The sequence below is a fragment of the Callithrix jacchus genome, chromosome 12 (assembly GCF_049354715.1).
Source record: "Callithrix jacchus isolate 240 chromosome 12, calJac240_pri, whole genome shotgun sequence".
NCBI lineage: Eukaryota > Metazoa > Chordata > Mammalia > Primates > Cebidae > Callithrix > Callithrix jacchus.
The window spans coordinates 61895473-61919204 of record NC_133513.1 but is presented as its reverse complement, the minus strand read 5'-3'; the positions used below and the strand labels follow the sequence as shown (position 1 = coordinate 61919204).

At 45.5% G+C, this 23732-nt stretch overlaps 1 protein-coding gene across 8 annotated transcripts in view; it reads right to left on the bottom strand.

Moving 5' to 3' along the window:
• SLC25A16 (solute carrier family 25 member 16) overlaps positions 1–23311 on the bottom strand; it is a 46943-nt gene extending 23632 nt beyond the window's left edge. For 4 of the 8 annotated variants that reach the window (XR_008475519.2, XR_013524940.1, XM_054242989.2 and 1 more), the window contains exons 1-4: positions 23064–23311; positions 14376–14468; positions 4242–4375; positions 1586–1649 (exon numbers count right to left, since the gene is read on the bottom strand). Coding sequence is in view for 6 of the 8 variants with exons in the window: in XM_054242989.2 (XP_054098964.1) it covers positions 1586–1649; positions 4242–4375; positions 14376–14468; positions 23064–23187 (415 nt within the window). In the remaining 2 variants the exon portion in view is untranslated. Of the gene's footprint in view, positions 1–1585; positions 1650–4241; positions 4395–12744; positions 12861–14375; positions 14469–18160; positions 18419–23063 lie in introns of all 8 variants that reach the window. The other 4 variants (XM_078345772.1, XM_078345771.1, XM_078345773.1 and 1 more) reach the window with 4 other exon arrangements.
• Positions 23312–23732: the final 421 nt, after the last annotated feature.

The window sequence follows — 23732 nt, the reverse complement described above, 5'->3', positions numbered from 1 at the left end:
CCAGCACTTTAGGAGGCCGAGGCGGGCAGATCACGAGGTCAAGAGATCGAGACCATCCTGGTCAACATGGTGAAACCCTGTCTCTACTAAAAATAAAAATAAATAAAAATTAGCTCATTGTGATGGCATGCACCTGTAGTCCCAGCTACTTCTGGGAGGCTGAGATAGAAGGATGGCTTGAGCCTGGGAGGTGAAGGTTGCAGTGAATTGTGGTCATACCACTGCACTCCAGCCTGGGCAACAGAGCCAGATCCTGTCTCAAAAAAGAAGAGAGGAAAAAGAGAGGAAGGGAGGAGAAGGGATGGGGGGAGGGGAGAGAAGAAGGAAAGGAAAGAAGAGGAAAAGGGAAGAAAAGGAATGGCTAATCATGGTTGTCTTAGAGAACGCAGCTATTTTTACTGTATAGGAGTAGTTATTACTATAGTCATTATTTTTTACAATCCTTTTAAAGAAAAAAGATAAAGAATAAAAAAAAAGAAAAAATATAAATTTTGAAAAGTAATGGCTAGTCCAAATGAGGTACGGTGGTGTTTAAAACTCATGGATCACCAGGCGCGGTGGCTCACGCCTATAATCCCAGCACTTTGGGAGGCCGAGGCGGGTGGATCACAAGGTCAAGAGATCGAGACCATCCTGGTCAACAAGGTGAAACCCCGTCTCTACTAAAAATACAAAAAAATTAGCTGGGCATGGTGGTGCGCTCCTGTCGTCCCAGCTACTCAGGAGGCTGAGGCAGGAGAATTGCTTGAACCCAGAAGGCAGAGGTTGCGGTGAGCCGAGATCATGCCATTGCACTCCAGTCTGGGTAACAACAGCGAAACTCTGTCTCAAAAAAATAAAATAAAATAAAACTCATGGATCACAGTAAGTTACAGGTTTCTTTGTTTGTCTCCACTCCCACTGTGTTACATGACTAGCCTTCAAAAACATTTTTTCAATTTTTAAAAATGTCCAAAATTAGAACTGTCAAAGAGAATTCAAGCTTTCCACATAGTTTTAAGTTGAGACTATTCCTTATCCTCTACTATAAAAAGACTCTTTTCCAGTTGGGGTACTAATGATTTCATATGTAACTGAGTATAGAAAAGCAACAAATGTGTGCTACTCAATCAATTTCACACTTTTTTTTTTTTTTTTTGAGACAGAGTTGTTTCACTGTTGTTACCCAGACTAGAGTGCAATGGCGCAATCTTGGCTCACCGCAACCTCTGCCTTCTGGGTTCAAGCAATTCTCCGGCTCAGCCTCCAATGTAGCTGGGACTACAGGCACGCACTACCATGCCCAGCTAATTTTTGTATTTTTCACCATGTTGACCAGGATGGTCTTGATCTCTTGACCTCGTGATCCACCCGCCTCAGCCTCCCAAAGTGCTGGGATCATAGGCATGAGCCACTGCGCCCAGCAATGTTACACTTTTTTAAAAAATACATCTTTTTATGAGGATGCACGCAGGAAAAAAAATACAAGACACAGGACACCTGCAAACTCTACTTTCCCTAATGCCACACATATAACCTAAACCAAATCAAGTATTTTAATACAAAATTAACTTGTCAGAAATAAAATATACCTAACACCTCTTACCTGCCATGGATCCAGCCATTAATCTGTGCACATGACCCGAAACTCCCAGCTTTGTAGTAATAAACTAGAAAACAAGAACACTGAATTAAATGAGATATTTTTTAAATGCTGCCCATTTCACTGTTTAATAATGAAGATTTACTTCAAGAATTATAAGACTTGGCCGGGTGAAACCCAGTCTCAACTAAAAATACAAAAATTAGCTGGGTGTGGTGGCGCACGCCTGTAGTCCCAGCTACTCAAGAGGCTGAGTAGCTCACACCGAGATCACACCATTGCACTCCAGCCTGGGTAACAAGAGCGAAACTCCATCTCAAAAAAAAAAAAGTTACAAGACTAATATATATAAATGTAAATGAAATCAGCACAATTAAATAAAACTTGGCATTTTTCTTCTTTTTTCTCGCTCTATCGCTCAGGCTAGAGTGCAGTGGTGCAATCTCGGCTCACTGAAACCTCCACCTCCCAGGTTCAAGTGATTATCTTGCCTGAGCCTCCAGAGTAGCTGGGATTACAAACACCTGCCACCGCATCCAGCTTATTTTTGTATTTTTAGTAGAGATGGGGGTTTTATCATATTGGCCAAGCTGGTCTCGAACTCCTGACCTTGTAGTCCACTCACCTCAGCCTCCAAAAGTGCTGGGATTATAGGCGTGAGCCACCACACCCAGCCATTTTTTTTTTTAATGGATGAGAGGTTTCTGTGTTGTCCAGGCTAGCCTCAAATGTGTAGCCTTGGCTCCTCATGTGCCAGGACGACTGGCCTGAGCCACCGTGACTCCCGACAGCTTGGCAGTGTTATATCATAGCACGAGGCATTATTTCCTCTATAGTCTCTGCTTTAATATTTTGCACTTCTGCAGAAGCAAGCTAGCTTAGAATTGCTAAATATATGATACTAATGTATTAAGGACCAAGAGCACTAACAAGTGACTGGGGAAATATGAATAAAATGCCAGGATTTTTTTGTTTTGGGGGGTTTGTTTTTGAGACGGAGTCTCACTCTGTTGTCCAGGCTGAAGTGCTGCAACCTCTGCCTCCTGGGTACAAGCCATACTTCTGCCTCAACTTCCTAAGCTGCTGGAACTACAGGTGCACACCACTACGCCCAGCTAATTTTTTTTTTAGTAGACAAGGTTTCCAGGATGGTCTGAAACTCCTGACCTCAGGTGATCCACCCACCTCAGCCTTCCAAAGTGCCAGGATTACAGGCATGAGCCACCCCACCCAGCCTTTTTATTTATTTATTTTTTAACGCTACTAGAGCCAATGAAGTCTTGATAAACAAATGGCATCAATTCTCTCTGGCTGACTAGCTAAGAATGTTGTTCCCATCTCTGCTGCTTATTTTTCATACTAAGATACCTATTGAAACTTAACATACTTAACTCCTTTCGATGTTGAGATAATGTTGGACAGGATAAACATTCACTCAGCCAGACAGGAGAAACTTAATGAATGAGTAGGCTACAAAAAGCTAACAACTTACTGCATTATTCCAAAACAGATTTTCACAATACAGTTTTGCTATTTTATTTAATAAGAAAATCCAAAGCCACAGTGTTCCTCTCCTACAATTGAGTAACAACACACTAAAGGCTGAGGCCCAGGTGGGTGCAGGGACTCACGCCTGTAATCTCAGCACTCCGGGAGGCCAAGATGGGCAGATCACAAGGTTAGCAGTTCAAAAGCAGCCTGACCAATATGGTGAAACTCCATCTCTACAAGAAATAGGAAAATTAGCTGGGCGTGGTGGCACACGCCCATAATCCCAGCTACTCAGGAGGCTGAGGCAGGAGAATCTCCTGAACCTGGGAGACGGAGGTTGTAGTGAGCTGAGATCCCGCCACTGGACTCCAGCCTGAGGGACAGAGGGAGACTCCATCTCAAAAAGAAAATAAAAGGCTAAGGCCCAAGGATGACTTGAGCCCAGGAGATAGATGGGTAACACAGTGAGACCCCACCACACCTGGCCAATATTTTTATTTTAAATAGCCAGGCCTCCACTCCACCACTGAAAAAAAAAATTAGGGCCAGGAGCGGTGGCTCACGCCTATAATCCCAGCACTTTGGGAGGCCGAGGCAGGTGGATCACAAGGTCAAGAGATATCAAGACCATCCTGGTCAACATGGTGAAACCCTGTCTCTACTAAAGATACAAAAAATTAGCTGGGCATGGTGGCGCGTGCCTGTAATCCCAGCTACTTAGGAGGCTGAGGCAGGAGAATTGCCTGAACCCAGGAGGCGGAGGTTGCAGTGAGCCGAGATTGCGCCATTGCACTCCAGCCTGGGTAACAAGAGTGAAACTCCGTCTCAAATAAATAGATAGATAGATAGATAGATAGATAGATAGATAGATAGATAAAAATAAAAATACAAAATTCGTCAGGCATGGTGGCGCAGGCCTGTAATCCCAGTCACTCAGGAGGCTGAGGCAGGAGAATCACTTGAACTCAGGAGGCACAGGTTGCAGTGAACCAAGACCATGCCATTGCACTCCAGCCTGGGCAGCGAGATTCGGTCTCAAAAATTTAAAAAAAAAAATTTAACTTTTTAAAACTATGAAACTTTTATGTATTTGTAACTGTCCAAAGCAAATGCCTGGTCAAGTGTGCATAATATTCAAGAATGCAAAAGAGAAAAGATCAAAGTTTACCGTTTTATAATGCTCAAATGCCATAAACTGGATTGCACCATAGGGAAAGATTCGAATCATCATTGCACCATTTCCTTTATACAATCCAAGGAATCCTTCTTTACGGGGAACAGCAAACAATGCAGAAAATACTCCTGTTTTTGAAGAAAAATGCTGTTAAAAAAGAGAAAATTATCTAAATCTGTGATAATTACAGATAAAGATAATTGTGCCATCACTCAGGATAATTTTGCTTTAAGGATTACATGAATAGTAATTTCTATAAAACAGTTAAACCTACTAAAAATACATCATATATCCAAATAATATAAATAAGCACACCTCATATAATATAAAACCTACCATAGAAACAGCTACAAATTATAGCAAATTGGATTTGTAACTATAGCAAATTATATTAAACTATAGCAATCTAAAACATTAACAGAAATATATGCAATGTCCACATTTGCACTGAAGACAATCTATCTGGAAGGATAAATTGTAGGTACTTATTAAGATCCAAAAGACATATCCCAAAAGTATTTTATAATAAGCAGATACATAAATGGACTAACATTTTGTTAAGAAGAATTCCAACCAGGCACAGTGGCTCACGCCTGTAATCCCAGCACTTTGGGAGGCCAAGACAGGTGGATCACCTGAGGTCAGGAATTTGGGCAACATTTTAAAACCCTGTCTCTACTAAAAATACAAAAATTAGGCAGGCATGGTGCCCTGGGCCTGTAATCCCAGCTACTCGGGAAGCTGAAGCAGGAGAATTGCTTGAACCCAGGAGGCAGAGGATGCAGTGAGCCAAGATCCCTCCATTGCAATCCAGCCTGGGTGATACAGTAAGACTCCATCTCAAAAAACCAAATTAACAAAAAAGATAATTGCTTGTTTGAACAAAAATTATGGTAATGCATTCTGGAGTTTATGACATATGTAAAAAGTAAAACGCATGACTATAACAACGCAAAGAACAGCTCATACCAATAAAAGTGTCAATTCATCAAGAGAACAGAGGATACAAAATATGGATAGGAGAGTAACAGAAAGCTTTAAAAAAAGAATTCTATTAAAACTTCCTCTTGGCTACCTCTTCTCCTCCCAATCTGCAGGGAAGATGGGCAGCCAGAGGGGAAAAAAACAACTTCCTCTTGCTGGAAGCAGAAACAAAGGGTAAGTCCTGTTTAATTTGATTCAAGTGTTTATAACGGCCGGGCAGGTGCAGTGGCTCACCCTTGTAATTAATCCCAGTACTTCGGGAGGCTGAGGCGAGCTGATCACCTGAGGTCAGCAGTTCAAGACCAACCTGGCCAACATAGTGAAACCCCATCTCAAAAAAAAAAAAAAAAAAAGGTTTGTAACAATTAAAGGGTGATCAGACCGGGCGCGGTGGCTCACGCCTATAATCCCAGCACTTTGGGAGGCTGAGGCGGGTGGATCACGAGGTCAAGAGATCGAGACCATCCTGGTCAACAAGATGAAACCCCGTCTCTACTAAAAATACAAAATTTAGCTGGGCATGGTGGTGCGTGCCTGTAGTCCTAGCTACTCAGGAGGCTGAGGCAGGAGAACTGCTTGAACCCAGAAGGCAGAGGGTGCGGTGAGCCGAGATCGTGCCATGGCACTCCAGTCTGGGTAACAACAGCGAAACTCCATCTCAAAAAAAAACAAAAAAAAAAATTAAAGGGTGATCAAATTTAGAACAATGATTACCTAGCAGAGACACGAAGGCTAATGATAAGGTAGAGGTGCCAAGAGGGTGTCAACTACACTGACACTGTTTATTTCCAAAGCGCTATTGTAGATCTACATATATTTCTTATGTTATTACTTAAAATATTTTTTTATTTTTTTTCTTTGAGACGAAGTTTCACTGTTGTTACCCAGACTGGAGTGCAATGGCGCGATCTCGGCTCACCGCAACCTCCGTCTTCTGGGTTCAAGCAATTCTCCTGCCTCAGCCTCCCGAGTAGCTAAGATGACAGGCGCTCACCACCATGCCCAGCTAATTTTTGTATTTTTAGTAGAGACGGGGTTTCATCTTGTTGACCAGGATGGTCTCGATCTCTTGACCTCGTGATCCACCCGCCTCAGCCTCCCAAACTGCTGGGATTATAGGCATGAGCCACCACACCCGGCCTACTTAAAATATTTTTATTGTGGCTGGGCGCCATGGCCTATGCCTGTTATTCTAGCACTTTGGGAGGCCGAGGTGGGTGGATCACTTGAGGTCAGGAGTTCAGGAACAGCCTGGCCATCATGGTGAAACCCCATTTTAAAAAATAATAATAGGCCGGGCGCTGTGGCTCACGCCTGTAATCCCAGCACTTTGGGAGGCTGAGGCAGGTGGATCATGAGGTCAAGAGACTGAAACCATCCTGGTCAACATGGTAAAACCCCGTCTCTACTAAAAATACAAAAAAATTAGCTGGGCATGGTGACTCATGCCTGTAATCCCAGCTACTCAGGAGGCTGAGGCAGGAGAATTGCCTGAACCCGGGAGGCAGAGGTTGTGGTGAGCCAAGATGGCACCATTGCACTCCAGCCTGGGTAACAAGAGCGAAACTCCGTCTCAAAATAGATAGATAGATAGATAGATAGATAGATAGATAGATAGATAGATAGATAATAAAAGAGGCTGGGCGGGGTGGCTCAAGCCTGTAATCCCAGCACTTTGGGAGGCTGAGGCGGGTGGATCACGAGGGCAAGAGATTGAGACCATCCTGGTCAACATGGTGAAACCCCATCTCTACTAAAAATACAAAAAATTAGCTGGGCATGGTGGCGTGTGCCTGTGATCCCAGCTACTCAGGAGGCTGAGGCAGGAGAACTGCCTGAACCCAGGAGGCGGAGGTTGCGGTGAGCCGAGATCATGCCATTGCACTCCAGCCTGGGTAACAAGAGCGAAACTCCGTCTCAAAAAAAAGAAAAAAAAATGATTTTATTGTCGTGAATTTTTTTTTTTTCTGAGAGTCTCGCTGTGTCGCTAGGCTGGAGAGCAGTGGCGTGATCTGGGTCACAGCAACCTCCACCTCCTGGGTTCAGTGATTCTCCTACTCAGCCTCATGAGTAGATGGAATTACAGGCAGGCATCACCACACCCAGCTAATTTTTGTATTTTTAGTAGAGACAGGGTTTCACCATGTTGGCCATGATCATGTCAATCTCCTGACCTCAGCCTCCCCAAAGTGCTGGGATTACCGCCGTGAGCCACCGCACCCGGCAGATATAGCACTTCTAAAAAAGGGGCCAGGTTCTATGGCTCATGTCTGTAATTCCACCACTTGGGAGACAGAGGCAGCAGATCACTTAAGGTCAGGAGTTCGAGACCAGCCTGACCAACATGGTGAAATCCCGTCTCTACTACAAAGAAAAATTAGCTGGATATGGTGTAATCCCAGCTACTAGGGAGGTGGAATCAGGAAAACTGTTTGAACCCAGGGGTCGGAAGTTGCAGTGAGCCAAAATCACGCCACTGTATTCCAGCCTGGACAACAAGGGTGAAACTCTATCTCAAAAAAACAAAACAGATTGGGACCGGGAGAAATTTAAAATATACTCCTTCCTTATAATATGACCAAAATAATTTTTTTTTTTTTGAGACAGAGTCTCACTCCGTCGCCAGGTGCCAGACTGGAGTGCAGTGGCGCAATCTCAGCTCACTGCAACCTCCACCTCCTGGGTTCAAGCAATTCTCCTGCCTCAGCCTGCTGAGTAGGTGGGATTATAGGCGTGCACCACCATGCCCAGCTAATTTTTGTATTTTTAGTAGAGACAGGGTTTCACCATGTTCGCCAGGATGATCTCGATCTCCTGACCTTGGGTGATCCACCCACCTCAGCCTCCCAAAGTCCTGGGACTACAGGAGTGAGCTACTGCGCCCGGCCCAAAATAATTTTAATTTAAAATAAGTATGGCCAGGCGCAGTGGCTCACGCCTGTAATCCTAGAACTTTAGGAGGCCGAGGCGGGTGGATCACCTGAGGTCAGGCATTCAAGACCAGCTTGGCCAACATGGTGAAACCCCGCCTCTACTAAAAATACAAAAATTAGCCAGTGTGTTGGCATGTGCCAGTAATCCCAGCTACCTGGGAGGCTAAGGCAGGAGAATCACTTGAATCTAGGAGGCAGAGGTTACAGTGAGCTGAGATCATGCCATTGCACTCCAGTCTAGGCAACACAACAAGACTCCATCTCAAAAAAATAAAACAAATTAAATAAAAATAAGAAGTACAGCTATGCACAGTGGTTCATGCCAATAATCTGAGCACTTTGGAGGGCCAAGGTGCAAGAATAGCTTGAGCCCAGGAATTTGACACCAACCAAGACAACATAGTGAGACACTGCCTCTACAGAAAAAACTTCAAAGTTAGCTCTGTGGCCAGGCACAATGGCTCACAGCTGTAATCCCAGCAATTTGGAAGGCAGAGGCAGGCGGATCATGAGGTCAGGAGGTAGACCATCCTGGGTAACACGGTGAAACCCTGTCTCTACTGAAAATACAAAACATCAGCTGGGCATGATGGCACACGCCTGTAGTCCCAGCTACTAGGTTGGCTGAAGCAGGATAATCACTTGAACCTGGGAAGCGGAGGTTGCAGTGAGCAGAGATCTTGCCAAAGCACTCCAGCCTGGGCAACAGAATGAGACTCCATCTCAAAGAAAAAAAAAGTTAGCTCTGCTTGATGGCATTCGCCTGTGGTCCCAGATATTTAGGAGGCTGAGACAGAAAGATAGCTTGGGCCCAGGAGGTACAGGCTGCAGAGAGCTGTGATCATAACACTGCAATCCAGCCTGGGTGACAGAATAAAACCCTGATACCAAAAAACAAAAAAGTTTACTAAAATAAAAGACAAAATAAAAATAAGTCTTTGATGCCTTAGAAGTAATGTCACACTTTTTATAAGAAGCTAAAGTAGAAGTAATAGTTTTGTCCAATAGCATATCTTTATCATCTGTGAAAAATCATGTTTAAAAAAGCAAAATTTTAGGGGCCGGGTGTGGTGGCTCATGCCTGTAAGCTTAGCACTTTGGGATACCATGGTGGGTGGATCACCTAAGGTCAGGAGCTTAAGCCAGCCTGACCAACATGATGAAATCCTGTCTCTACTAAAAATAAAAAATAGTTTGAAAAGAAAAAAAAATCCAAACTGTCTTGAAGTTTAAAAAAAGAAGGAAAAAAAAAAGAAAAAAGAAATAAAAAATAAAAGTCCAGGCACAGTGGCTCACACCTGTAATCCCAGCACTTTGGGAGACCGAGTTGGGCAGACCACAAGGTCAGGAGTTCAAGACCAACCTGACCAACTTGGTGAAACCCCGTATCTACTAAAAATACAAAAACTTAGCTGGGCATGGTGGTCGGCACCTGTAATTCCAGCTACTCAGGAGGCTGAGGCAGGACAATCTCTTGAACACAGGAGGTGGAGGTTGCAGTGAGCCAAGATCTCAGCACTGTACTCCAGCCTGGGTGAAAAAGCATGACTCTGTCTCAAAAAAAAAAACACAGGCTGGGTGCTGTGGCTCACACCCTCACACCTGTAATTCCAGCACTTTGGGAGGCCAAGATGGGCAGATCACGAGGTCAGGAGATAGAAACCATCCTGGCTAACATAGTGAAACCCCATTTCTACTAAAAAATAAAAAAAAAAATTAGCTGGGCATGGTGGCACACACCTATAATCCCAGCTAATCAGAAGGCTTAAGGCAGGAAAATCACTTGAATCCAGGAGACGTAGATTGCCGTGAGCTGAGGTTGCACCACTGCACTCCAGCTTGGGCAACAGAGCAAGACTCTGTCTCAAAAAAAATAAATAAAATTATAAATAAATAAATAAGCCGGGTGTGGTTTCACGTGCCTGTACTCTTAGCTACATGGGAGGCTGAGGCAGGAAAACTGCTTCAACCCAGTTGCAGTGAGCTGAGATCGCACCATTGTGCTCCAGCCTGGGTGACAAAAGTAAAACTATATCTCAAAAACTTTCTTTTTTTTTTTTGAGACGGAGTTTCACTTGTTACCCAGGCTGGAGTGCAATGGCGCGATCTTGGCTCACCACAACCTCTGCTTCCTGGGTTCAGACAATTCTCCTGCCTCAGCCTCCTGAGAAGCTGGAATTACAGGCATGTGCCACCATACCCAGCTAATTTTTTGTATTTTTAGTAGAGATAGGGTTTCACCATGTTGACAAGAATGGTCACGAACTGTTGACCTCGTGATCCACCTGCCTCAGCCTCCCAAAGTGCTGTGATTACATGCGTGAGCCACCGTGCCTGGCCCTCAAAAACTTTTTTAAAAAATTTGTTTTTAGGCTGGGCACTGTGGCTCACACCTGTAATCCTAGCACTTTGAGGCCAAGGTATGTGGATCACCTGAGGTCAGGAGTTCAAGACCAGCCTGGCCATCATGGTGAAACCCCATCTTTAAAAAAAAAAAAAAAAAAATTTTAAGTAAAATTATGGTTTTATAAGGAGTTATAATTTTTATTTTTAAAAAAAGGAAAATTTAAAAAACTATCTACACCTAAAAATGTGGGGAGGTACCTAGAATAAAATGCATAAGAGCATTTTAAAATAAAATTAATCGGGCTCGGTGGCTCACTCCTGTAATCCCAGCACTTTGGGAGGCCAAGGTGGGCGGATCACAGGATCAGGAGTTAGAAACCAGCCTGACCAAGACAATGAAACTCCACCTCTACAAAAAAGTACAAAAAATTGGCTGGGCGCGGTGGCTCAAGCCTGTAATCCCAGCACTTTGGGAGGCCAAGGCAGGTGGATCACGAGGTCAAGAGATCGAGACCATCCTGGTCAATATGGTGAAACCCTGTCTCGACTAAAAATACAAAAAATTAGCTGGGCGTGGTGGCGCGTGCCTGTAATCCCAGCTGTTCAGGAGGCTGAGGCAGGAAAATTGCCTGAACCCAGGAGGTGGAGGTTGCAGTGAGCTGAGATCGTGCCATTGCACTCCAGCCTGGGTAACAAGAGCGAAACTCCATCTCAAAAAAAAAAAAAGATATAGGACACTCCAGATACTACTATAATAGCTCATTGTTGCCGGTTGCAGTGGCTCAAGCCTGTAATCCCAGTACTTTGGAAGGCCAAGGTGGATGGATCACCTGAGTTCAGGAGTTCAAGACCAGTCTGGCCAGCATGGTGAAACCCTGTCTCTACTACAAATACAAAGATCACCTTGGTGTGGTGGCAGGTGCCTGTAATCCCACCTACTCAGGAAGCTGAGGCAAGAGAATCGCTTGAACCGGGAAGGTAGAGGTTGCAGTGAGCCAAGATCATGCAACTACATTCCAGCCTGATCAACAGAATGAAACTCCATCTTAAAAAAAAAAAAATTCATTGTTGTACTCTAGGAATTCCACTCCAAATTTTGTACACCTTGTATGGTATACTGTAACCGGGATACGCTATAACAAATGGCAGGCAGGCTTATAGAGCGTGAAATCTAATATGAATATGTAACCTGATGATTACAAATCAGGAAACAAAACAATATACATCAGCACAGGGAGGAAGTTAAGGAATAAAAGAATCTTGTTCAGACACTGATATACAGGGTCACTGTAAAGCACCCCAAGACACTGGGTAATACCATTCATCTCCATTTTGTCCTCAATTTAGACAACAAAACAAAATACTTCCTTCTTCCAGCTTTTCATAATCCCTCAGTAAGTTCAAAGGTCTAATTCTTTCTTTCTTTTTTTTGAGGTAGAGACTCACTCTGCTGCCCAGGCTGGAATACAGTGGCACAATCACAGCTCACTGCAGCCTCAAATTCTTAGGCTCAAGCAAGCCTCCAACCTCAGCCTCCCAAAAGTAGCTGGGACTACAGGCACATGCTCCCACACATATTTAATTTCTTTTTCATTTAAGATGGGGTCTTACTCTATAGCCCTGGCTGGAGAGCAGTAGCACAGTCTTGGCTCACTGCAACCTCTGCCTCCTGTGTTCAAGCAATTCTCCTGCCCCCGCCTCCCAAGTAGCAAAGATTACAGGTAACCAATACCACACCCAGCTAATTTTTGTATTTTTGGTAGCGACGGGGTTTCACCAGGTTGGCAGACCAGCTTGGGTAACAAGTAAGACCTACTCTCTCCCTTTTTTTTTTTCAATAAAAAATAAGGAAGGGCTGGGCAAGGTAGCTCATGCCTATAATCCCAGCACTTTGGGCGGCTAAGGCAGGAGGATTACCTGAGGTCAGGAGTTCGAGACCAGCCTGACCAACGTGGAGAAACCCCATCTCTACTAAATATACAAAATTAGCTGGGCTTGGTGGCGCATGCCTATAATCCCAGCTACTCGGAAGGCTGAGGCAGGAGACTCGCCTGAACCCAGGAGGCAGAGGTTGCAGTGAGCCTAGATCGCACCATCGCACTCCAGCCTGGGCAAGAAGAACAAAAGTCCGTCTCAAAAAAAAAAGAAAGAAAGAAAGAAACCAGCCTGGCTAACATGGTGAAACCCCGTCTTTACCAAAAATACAATAATCAGCTGGACAAAGTGGTACACACCTGTAATCCCAGCTACTCAGGAGGCTGACACAGGAGAACTGCTTGAACCCAGGAGGCAGAGGTTGCTGTGAGCTGAGATCATGCCACTGCACTCCAGCCTGGGCGATAGAGCAAGACTGCCTCAAAAATAAAAATAAAAATAAAAATATTGGCAAGAAAATGAATTACAAATAATATACTGCATAAATATCCATTCAGGTTTGTAACAATGACACTTTTATTTTTAAGACGGGGTTTCACCATGTTGGCCAGGGTGGTCTTGAACTCCCAACCTCAGGTGATCTGCCCGCCTTGGCCTCCAAAGTGCTTGGATTACAGGCGTGAGCCACTACGCCCGGCCTAACAATGACACTTTAAAAACGCATCTGGGGCCAGGCGCAGTGGCTCACACCTGTAATCCCAGCATTTTGGGAGGCCAAGGTGGGCAGATCACAAGGTCAAGAAATAAAGACCATCCTAGCCAATATGGTGAAACCCCTATCTCTACTACAAATACAAAAATTAGCTGGGCATGATGATGCATGCCTGTAAGGCCCAGCTACTCAAGACGCTGAGCCAGAAGAATTGGTTGAACCCTGGAGGCAGAAGTTGTAGCGAGTCAAGATTGTGCCACTGCACTGTAGCCTGGGTAACAAAGTGAGACTCTAACTCAAAAAAAAAAAAGTCAATGCATTTGTAAAAAAAATTTTTTTAAAGGAGTGATTATTTCAATTTTATACTTTCAAATTTCATCTCCATCTCTAATTGCATTTAAAAAATCAGACTGAGTTGGGCCGGGCGCGGTGGCTCATGCCTGTAATCCCAGTACTTTGGGAGGCCAAGGCGGGTGGATCACGAGGTCAAGCGATCAAGACCATCCTGGTCAACAAGGTGAAAACCCGTCTCTACTAAAAAATACAAAAATTAGGCCGGGTGCGGTGGCTCAAGCCTGTAATCCCAGCACTTTGGGAGGCCGAGGCGGGTGGATCATGAGGTCAAGAGATCGAGACCATCCTGGTCAACATGGTGAAACCCCGTCTCTACTAAAAATACAAAAAATTAGCTGGGCATGGTGGCACGTGCCTGTAATCCCAGCTACTCAGGAGGCTGAGGCAGGAGAATTGCCTGAACCCAGGAGGCGGAGGTTGCGGTGAGCCGAGATCGTGCCATTGCACTCCAGCCTGGGTAACAAGAGCAAAACTCCGTCTCAAAAAAAAAAAAAAAAAAAAAAAAAAAAAAAAAAATACAAAAATTAGCTGGGCATGGTGGCGCGTGCCTGTAATCCCAGCTACTCGGGAGGCTGAGGCAGGAGAACTGCCTGAACCCAGGAGGTGGAGGTTGCGGTGAGCCAAGATCATGCCATTGCACTCCAGCCTGGGTAACAAGAGCGAAACTCTGTCTCAATTATATATATATATATATATATATATATATATATATATATATATATATATATATATATATAATTTGGAAAATTTGCCCCCTTTCCAGTTCCTGAATCTATAGACAAATAGACAAAAAGAAAAGAACAAATTTGCCCTCAAACTTAAATTCCCTTTTTTGCCCACTTTCCAAAATATTTTCATTGATTTTTATCTTTAGCATCTATAATTTTTTTTTGCATTTTTTTTCTTTAGCATCTATTAACTCACCTAAATGCTTGTAATGGTGATTGTGAGCTTGTAATAAAACTTTTACTCGATCCAATGGGGCAACTGTTGTTTTGGCACAGCATCCGGCAATACCTAAAAAATTTTCAAAAGGTCAGAAGGAAAATGGAAATCATTATTTGTTCAGCCAGCAAACCCTGTGATCTCTAATTTAGTCGCCATGAGAAAAATCTACCCACTGCAAGGATATGCAGATGACTGGTCTCCATTCCCTGTAACTTAGTGACTATGATTACACTACTAAAATAAGTTTAGAAGTATAAGTCAGCACCTAATATTTGATGAAACTGGGAATCTTGCTAAAATGTGGTTATGGAGACAGACACTTGGAGGTATTTACCCAACTACCAGGTTCTGTTTGAAGTAACCTCCTCTTCTTCTGGATGAATTTTTCATTGAAACAATCAACTTTTACCCATAAAATCAGTCATTCACTTACACATTCAGCAAATACATACTTGGACCCTACCATGTGCCAGTGGGTAGAAGTATAGATGAAAGCAGAATAAAGTGCATACATGGGCTTTGGCAAAGGTCGGAGTCCAGGCCAGCCCTTCTACGTTGGCATGCTTCTAAAGTGATAATATAGACTTCTCTGCAATACTGTACATGTAGTAATGACTTGATAAACTGGGTTGATCCTCTTTTTTTTTTTTTTTTTTTGAGACAGAGTTTCGCTCTTGTTACCCAGGCTGGAGTGCAATGGCGTGATCTCGGCTCACCGCAAACCTCTGCCTCCTGGGTTCAGGCAATTCTCCTGCCTCAGCCTCCTGAGTTGCTGGGATTACAGGCACACGCCACCATGCCCAGATAATTTTTTTTGTATTTTTAGTAGAGACGGGGTTTCACCCTGTTGACCAGGATGGTCTCGATCTTTTGCCCTCGTGATCCACCCACCTTGGCCTCCCAAAGTGCTGGGATTACAGGCTTGAGCCACTGCGCCCAGCCATGATACTCTTATAAAAAGTTGAATAATAGGCCAGGCAAAGTAGTTTACGCCTGTAATCCCAGTACTTTGGGAAGTCAAAGTGGAAAAATTACTTGAGGCTAGGAGTTCAAGACCAGCCTGGGCAACACAGTGAGACCTCATCTCTACAAAAAAAATTTAAAAATTTGCAAGGTGCAGTGGCTCATGCCTGTAATCCCAGCACTTTGGGAGGCTGAAATGGGCAGATCTCCTGAGTCAGGAGTTTGAGACCAGGCTGGCCAACATGGCAAAACCCCTGTCTCTACTAAAAATATAAAATTTAGCTGGGTGTGATGGCAGGCACCTATAATCTCAGCTATTAGGGAGGCTGAGGCAGGAGAATCACTTGAACCCAGGAGGTGGAAGTTGTAGTGAGCCGAGGTCATGCCACTGCACTCCAGCCAGGGTGACAAGAGCAAAATTCCATCTCACAATAATAATAATAGACAAAAAAATTAGCCAGGCATAGTGGTGTGCATCAATATTTGGAGGCTAAGGCAGGAGGATCACTTGAGCCCAGAGTTGGAAGTCACAGAGAGGTATAATTGGACAGCTACGCTCTAGCCTGGGTAACAGAGCAAGATCCTGTCTTTAAAAAACAAGTCCAGGAGCAGTGGCTCACAACTGTAATTCCAGCACTTTGGGAGGCCAAGGTGGGCAGATCACTTGAGATCAGGAATTCAAGACCAGTCTGGCCAAGACGGTGAAATCCCATCTCTAATAAAAATATAAAAATTAGCCGAGTGTGGTGGCGCATGCCTCTAATCACAGCTCCTTGGGAGGTTGAGGTAGCAGAATCCCTTAAACCTGGGAGGCAGAGGTTGCAGTAAGCCAAGACGGCAACCTGGGCGACACAACAAGACTTTGTCTCAAAAAGAAAAAAAGGAAAAGAAGAAACAATTCATAAGTTTTAAACCCTGAATCACAACGCCTATGTCATTCACCTCATATCTTATCCCTTAAGTATTTTATTAACTCACAACATCACAGGCAGAAGGGTAAGTAGAGTACCATAAAATAGGCAGGGCGTGGTGGCTCACGCCTATAATCCCAGCACTTTGGGAGAACCACGAGGTCAAGAGATCAAGACCATCCTGGTCAACATGGTGAAAACCCATCTCTACTAAAAATACAAAAATTAGCTGGGCATGGTGGTGCGCGCCTTTAGTCCCAGCTACTCGGGAGGCTGAGGCAGGAGAATTGCTTGAACCCAGATGGCGGAGATTGCGGTGAGCCGAGATCATGCCATTGCACTCCAGTCTGGGTAACACAGCAAAACAAAATAAAAAAAACAAAAAGAATATATTCCCTTCAGATAACAGAAGACTACTGTACCTTAAACTTAACTAATCATCTCAACATTCCACTGATTTATGTCAGGTAGCTTTTATCTTCCTTTTGAGATTGAGCAACTAAAGAACAGAGATTTGCACAAGGTCACTGCTAACAAGGAGTCAACTTTGTAGCAGGTACTACACTTTAACTAAAAGCACTATGCCAAGGCTTTTATTACATTATTTAATCATTATAACAGCCCTCTAAGATAAATACTCTTATTCTATTTTAAGACTGGGAAGGGTGAGCACAGTGGTTCATGTCTGTAATTCTAGAACTTTGGGAGGCTGAGGCAGAAGGACTGCTTGAGCTCAGGAGTTAGAGACCAGCCTGGGCAACAAGGCAAAAACCTGTCTCTATACAAATAACTTTATTTTTTATTTTAGTTGGAGAGTTGCTGTCACCCAGGCTGGAGTGAAACAGCGTGATCTCTGCTCACCACAACCTCTACCTCCTGGGTTCAAGCAATTCTCCTGCCTCAGCCTCCAGAGTGGCTAAGATTACAGGCGTGCGCCACCATGCCTGGCTAATTTTTTGTATTTTCAGTAGAGACGGAGTTTCACCATGTTGGCCAGGCTGGTCTCAAATTCCTAACCTCATATTCTGCCCTCCTCGGCCTCCCAAAGTGCTGGGATTACAGGCGTGAACCATCATGCCCAGCCAAAAAATTTTTAAAAGAGAAAGAGGCTGGGCGCAGTGGCTCAGTCCTGTAATCCCAGCACTTTGGGAGGCCCAGGTGGGTTGATAACTTGAGGTCAGGTGTTCGAGACCCGCCTGGACAATATGACAAAACCCCATCTCTACTAAAAACAAAAAAATTAGCTGGGTGTGGTGGCATGTGCCTATAATGCCAGCTACTCAGGATAATGAGGAAGGAGAATCATTTGAACCTGGAAGGCAGAGACTGCAATGAGCCGAGATGACACCATTCCAGCCTGGGTGACAGAGAAAGATTCTGTCTCAAAAAAAAAAAAAAGAAAGAATAGAGAAACTGAAGCACAGGGAGGTTATGTAACTTCCCAAATGGCATTTCTTCTTATCAAATGGAACTAGGACTCCTATACAGTCTTCAAAGTTACACCCATTACCCAAAAATTTGAACTATCACTTAAGCAGTGAAGAAACACACATGGCCAATAAGCATATAAAAGATGTTTTCCTGGGCATGGTGGCTCATGCCTGTAATCCCAGCACTTCAGGAGGCCAGGCAGGCCAATCACTTGAAGTCAGGAGTTTGAGACCTGCCTGGCCAACATAGAGAAACCCTGTCCCTATTAAAAACACAAAAATTAGCTGGACGTGGTGGCGGTGCCAGTAATCCCAGTTACTCGGGAGGCTGAGGCAGGAGAATTGCTTGAACCCGGGAGGTGGGGTTGCAGTGAACTGAGATGGCGCCATTGCATTCCAGCCTGAGCAATAAAACTGTCTCAAAAAAAAAGGAACAAGGCTGGGCATGGTGGCTCACCCCTATAATCCCAGCACTTTAGGAGGCCGAGGCGGGTGGATCACGGGGTCAAGAGATTGAGACCATCCTGGTCAACAAGGTGAAACACCATCTCTACTACAGATACAAACATTAGCTGGGCATGGTGGCACGCGCCTGTAGTCCCAGCTACTCAGGAGGCTGAGGCAGGAGAACTGCTTGAATCCAGGAGGTGGAGGTTGCGGTGAGCCGAGATCACGCCATTGCACTCCAGTCTGGGTAACAAGAGCGAAACTCCATCTCAAAAAAAAAAGAGAAGAGAAGAAGGAAATGCATTACTTATATGTGCAATGTGAATGAATCTTAAATACATTAAGCTAAGTGAAGGAGGTTAAACTCGAAAGGCTACATATTGTATGACTGAATTTATATAACATACTGGAAAAGTCAAGACTATAAAGATACATCAGTAGTTGACAGGGGCTGCAGATGAGAGGAAAGGAATGTAAAAGAAAAGTGGAAATAAAGCCAGGTATAGTGACTTACACCTGTAATCCCAACACACTGGGAGGCCAAGGTGGGTGGATCACTTGCGGTCAGACACTAAACCAGTCTCCACTAAAAATACAAAAATGAGCCAGGAGTGGTGGCACCTGCCTATAAACAGTCCCAGCTACTAGGGAAGCTGAGACAGGCACAGGAGGCAAAGGTTGCAGTGATATTGGGCCGCGCACTCCAGCCTAGGCAACAGAGTGAGAATGTCTTTAAAAAAAAAAAAAAAAAAAAAAAGTGGAAATATTTTGGAATTACTCTATATCTTGACTGCGGTGATCATTACACAACATGTTTGTCAAAGAGCATTTAACTTAGCCAACAACGATTGCCTCTTTTCTTTTTGAGACAGTTTCGCTCTTGTTGCCCAGGCTGGAGTGCAATGGCGCCATCTCAGCTCACCGCAACCTCCGCCTCCCGGGTTCGGGCAATTCTCCTGCCTCAGCCTCCTGAGTAGCTGGGATTACAGGCACGCGCCACCATGCCCAGCTAATTTTTTGTATTTTTAGTAGAGACAGGGTTTCACCATGTTGACCAGGATGGTCTCAATCTCTTGACCTCGTGAACCACCCACCTCGGCCTTCCAAAGTGCTGGTATTATAGGCATGAGCCACTGCGCCTGGCCCCAAGTCTGGCTCTTTTATCCAGGCTGGGCTGCAGTGGTGTGATTTCGGCTCAATGCAACCTCCGCCTCCCAGGTACAAGTGATTCTCCTGCCTCAGCCTCCCAAGTAGCTGGAACTACAACAGGAAGGCGATACCATGCCCAGCTAATTTTTGTTTTTATACAGTCTGGGTGTCACCATGTTGCCCAGGCTATTCTCCAACACCTTAGCTCAAGTCATCTGCCCACCTCAGCCACCCAAAGTGCTGGGATTAGAAGCCTTGAACCACTGAGCCTGACTATAGGTCTTTTGTTCTCCGATTTTTTTTGTGTGTGTGTGTGAGACAGAATCTCACTCTGTCACCCAGGCTGGAGTGCAATGGCGTGATCTCAGCTCATTCCAACCTCCGTCCCTCAGGTTCATGAGATTCTCCTGCCTCAGCCTCCCCAGTGGCTGGGATTACCGGTGCCTGCCATGGCGCCTGGCTAATTTTTGTATTTTTAGTAGAGACAGGGTTTCACCATCTTGGCCAGGGTGGTCTTGAACTTCTGACCTCATAACCCACCTCAGCCTCTCAAAGTGTTGAGATTACAGGCGTGAGCCACCGCGCCCAGCCTATTCACTGATTTATACCAAGCAAGTTGGAGGCATATAGCTGTAAGTCGAATATTTTCTTTTTTTTTTTTTTTTTTTTTTTTTTTGACATGGAGTTTCGCTCTTGTTACCCAGGCTGGAGTGCAATGGTGCGATCTCGGCTCACCGCAACCTCCGCCTCCTGGGTTCAGGCAATTCTCCTGCCTCGGCCTCCCGAGTAGCTGGGATTACAGGCACGCGCCACCATGCCCAGCTAATTTTTTGTATTTTTAGTAGAGACGGGGTTTCACCATGTTGACCAGGATGGTCTCGATCTGTTGACCTCGTGATCCACCCGCCTCGGCCTCCCAAAGTGCTGGGATTACAGGCGTGAGCCACCACGCCCGGCCAGTCGAATATTTTCTATGTGAATAAATGTCATTTTCTTTTTTTAATTGAGAGGGAGTCTCGCTCTGTTGCCCGGGTTGGAGTACAGTGGAGCGATCTGAGCTTACTGCAATCTCCACCACCCGGGTTGAAGGGATTCTCATCCTTCAGCCTCCCAAGTAGCTGAGACTACAAGTGCACACCACCACGCCTGGCTAATTTTTTTGAATTTTTAGTAGAGATTGAGTTTCACCATGTTGGCCAGGCTGGTCTGGAACTCCTGACCTCCAGTGATCCACCCACCTGGGCCTCCCAAAGTGCTGGTATTACAAATGTGAGCCACTTCACACAGCCTAAATGGCATTTTATCAGCAGGACAAAAATAATGAAATTCTGAGCCCTTGTTTGGTGGCTCATGTCTTTAATCCCAGCACTTTGGGAGTCAGAGGAGGGCAGATAACTTGAAGTCCAGAGTTCTTTTTTTTTCCCTGTGGTATTTCAGGACTTTTTCTTTTCTTTTCTTTTCTTTTTTTTGAGGCGGAGTCTCCCTCTGTTGCCAGGCTGGAGTGCAGTGGTGCAATCTCAGCTCACTGCAACCTCCGCCTCTCGGGTTCAAGCAGTTCTCCTGCCTCAGCCTCCCAAGTAGCTGAGATTATAGGCACAGGCCACTACACCCAAGAGACAGGGTTTCACCATGTTGGTCAGGATGGGCTCAATCTCTTGACCTCGTGATCCGCAGGCCTCCCAAACTGCTGGGATTACAGGCGTGAGCCACCACACCCACCCTACCTCTTTTTTTTCTTTTTTTGAAGTCCAGGAAAAAACAAAAACAAAAAATAAAATAAAATCAGAAAAAGCTGGGTGTGGTGGCTCACGCCTATAATCCAAGCACTTTGGAGGCCAAAACGGGCGGAACACCTGAGGTCAGGAATTCGAGACCAGCCTGGCCAACATGGTGAAACTGTCTTCATACAACAACAAAAAATGAAGTCCAGAGTTCAAGATCAGCCTGGGCAACATGGGGAAACCCAGTCTCTATTAAAAATACAAAAGATTAACTGGGCATGGTGGCACATACCTGTAATCCCAGCTACTTGGGAGGCAGAAGCAGGTGAATCAATCACTTGAACTCAAGAGGCAGAGCTTGCAGTAAGCAGAGATCGTGCCACTGCCCTCCAGCCTGGAGGACAGTGAGACTCCATCTCAAAAAAAGAAAAGTTGGCTGGGCACAGTGGCTCACGCCTGTAATCCCAGCACTTTGGGAGGCCGAGGCGGGCGGATCACAAGTTCAAGAGATCGAGACCATCCTGGTCAACATGGTGAAACCCCGTCTCTACTAAAAACACAAAAAATTAGCTGGGCATGGTGGCGCATGCCTGTAATCCCAGCTACTCAGGAAGCTGAGGCAGAATTGCCTGAACTCAGGAGGCGGAGGTTGTGGTGAGCCGAGATCGCGCCATTGCACTCCAGCCTGGGTAACAAGAGCGAAACTCCGTCTCAAATAAAAAGAAGAAAGTAGCCAGGTGTGGTAGCATTCTCCTGTAATCCCAACAAGTTGGGAGGCTGAGTCAGAAGAATCACTTGAACCCAGGAAACAGAGGTTGCAGTGAGCCAAGATCATGCATGCGGCTGTACTTCAGCCTGAGTGAGGGAGTGAGACTCTATCTCAAAACAACAACAAAAACTTGATACTGCTGCAATCTTCAGATATTGTCTTTCTACAATTCCTCTTAATGTGGGGTTTTGTTCGTTTGTTTGTTTTGAGATAGAATCTGCTCACTGCAACCTCTGCCTCCCAGGTTCAGGCGATTTTCCTGCCTCAGCCTCCTAAGTAGCTAGGATTACAAGTGACAGCCACCACACCTGGCAAATTTTTGTATTTTAGTAGAGACAGGGTTTCATCATGTTGGCCAGGCTGGTCTCTAACTCCTGACCTCAAGTGATCTGCCCAACACAGCTGCCCAAAGTGCTGGGATTACAGGCTTGAGCCAGCTTGCCCGGTGAATTTTTATTATTATTATTTTTCTTTTAGGAGAGAATCTCTTTCTAGCTCAGGCTGGAGAGTAGTGATGGGATCATGGCTCACTGCAGCCTCGATATCCTGGGCTCAAGCAGTCATCCTGCCTCAAGTTCCCTGGTAGCTGGAACTATAGTAGGGCGCCACTGCACGAGTATAATGAGGGATTTTTAAATTTTTGAATCTTAAATAATTGATGACAACCCAGAGAAGTAATTCAGGAAGGGAAGTGTGGAGATTGAAGGCCCAGGAAATTACTAAGAGACAATATGAACCTTCTGATCCCAAAATCGCACCAATAATAGGGTTTGTCAAGTACTGTGGCACAGTTTACTAGAATCACTGGAACCAGTTTTGGCTGTAAACAGTTTTGCACAATTTATAGTCGCCATTAAAAAGCTGACCCCCAATATTTGTTTTCCTTTAAACAAACAGCAAAATCCAAGTCTACGTTGGGTCACTTACGGCGTTTATAAAAGAAAGGAGTGCCCAGAATGTCTCACTAAAACCCCAGGGTCTTTGTAAGGGATCTTCCTCTTTTCCCTGTTACCTAGCCCTGAAGAGTGGGTGCCTGATTTAGACCTTCCACCACCCCAGCCTCTGCTGGAGTACCAAAGGTCCCACTCCCCATAACTTGGCTGTCATTAGTCAAGTGATTACTAGAAAGAGGTTACAGCAAGTCAGGGCAAACATCTAGCAGAGAATTGAAGCGGCCAGAGTCCAGGAATGTTAGAGGCCGCTTGCATCCCACTTGCCCACAGTCCTGCCCCCGCCACCCAGAGCGCGGCTGGGTCTTCGTGGCATGCACCCACCTCCGGCCAGAAAGGAGCGCAGCCAGTAGAAATCCCTGCGAGCTGTGGGCCCTCCAGCTCCTGCCGCCTGCGGCATCGCGGGAGGGGGGTCGGCCGGCGCCAGGGCTGCCGCCGCCGCTGCCATCAGGACCAGGGTAGTGTCAGGAGCCTAGGCTGCAAAACTTACACAACACCGGTCAGAACCATAGCCCTACCAGATGGCAACAGGAGGCGGACAGCCCCGCCTGCGGGGCGGAATAATACCAGGCGGGGCGGCGCGGCGCGGCGCGAGCTGATGGCGTATAGCAGGGGCGGGGCCCGAATCACGCGCCAAGGGAATCGGGCGGGAGGGGCGGGGCCCGGACGCGGAATGGGGAGTCACCCGGACTCGTAGACTACCCCTATTCCGCCTCACCCGGCGTTGCTACTTCCCTGTTGTCTGCTCTGGCCCCTTCTGTTCAGACGGAAAAAGGGAACCGTGGGCAGTGAGATGGTCCCATCAAAACCCACAACCTGGCCTGGCGCGGTGCCTCATGCTTGTAATCCCAGCGCTTTGGGAGGCCGAGACGGGCGGACCACCAGAGGTTAGGAGTTCGAGAGACCAGCCTGGCCAACATGGTGAAACCCTGTCTCTACTAAAAAAAACAAAAATTAGCCGTGCGTAGTTGTGGGTGCCTGTGGGTGTCGGTA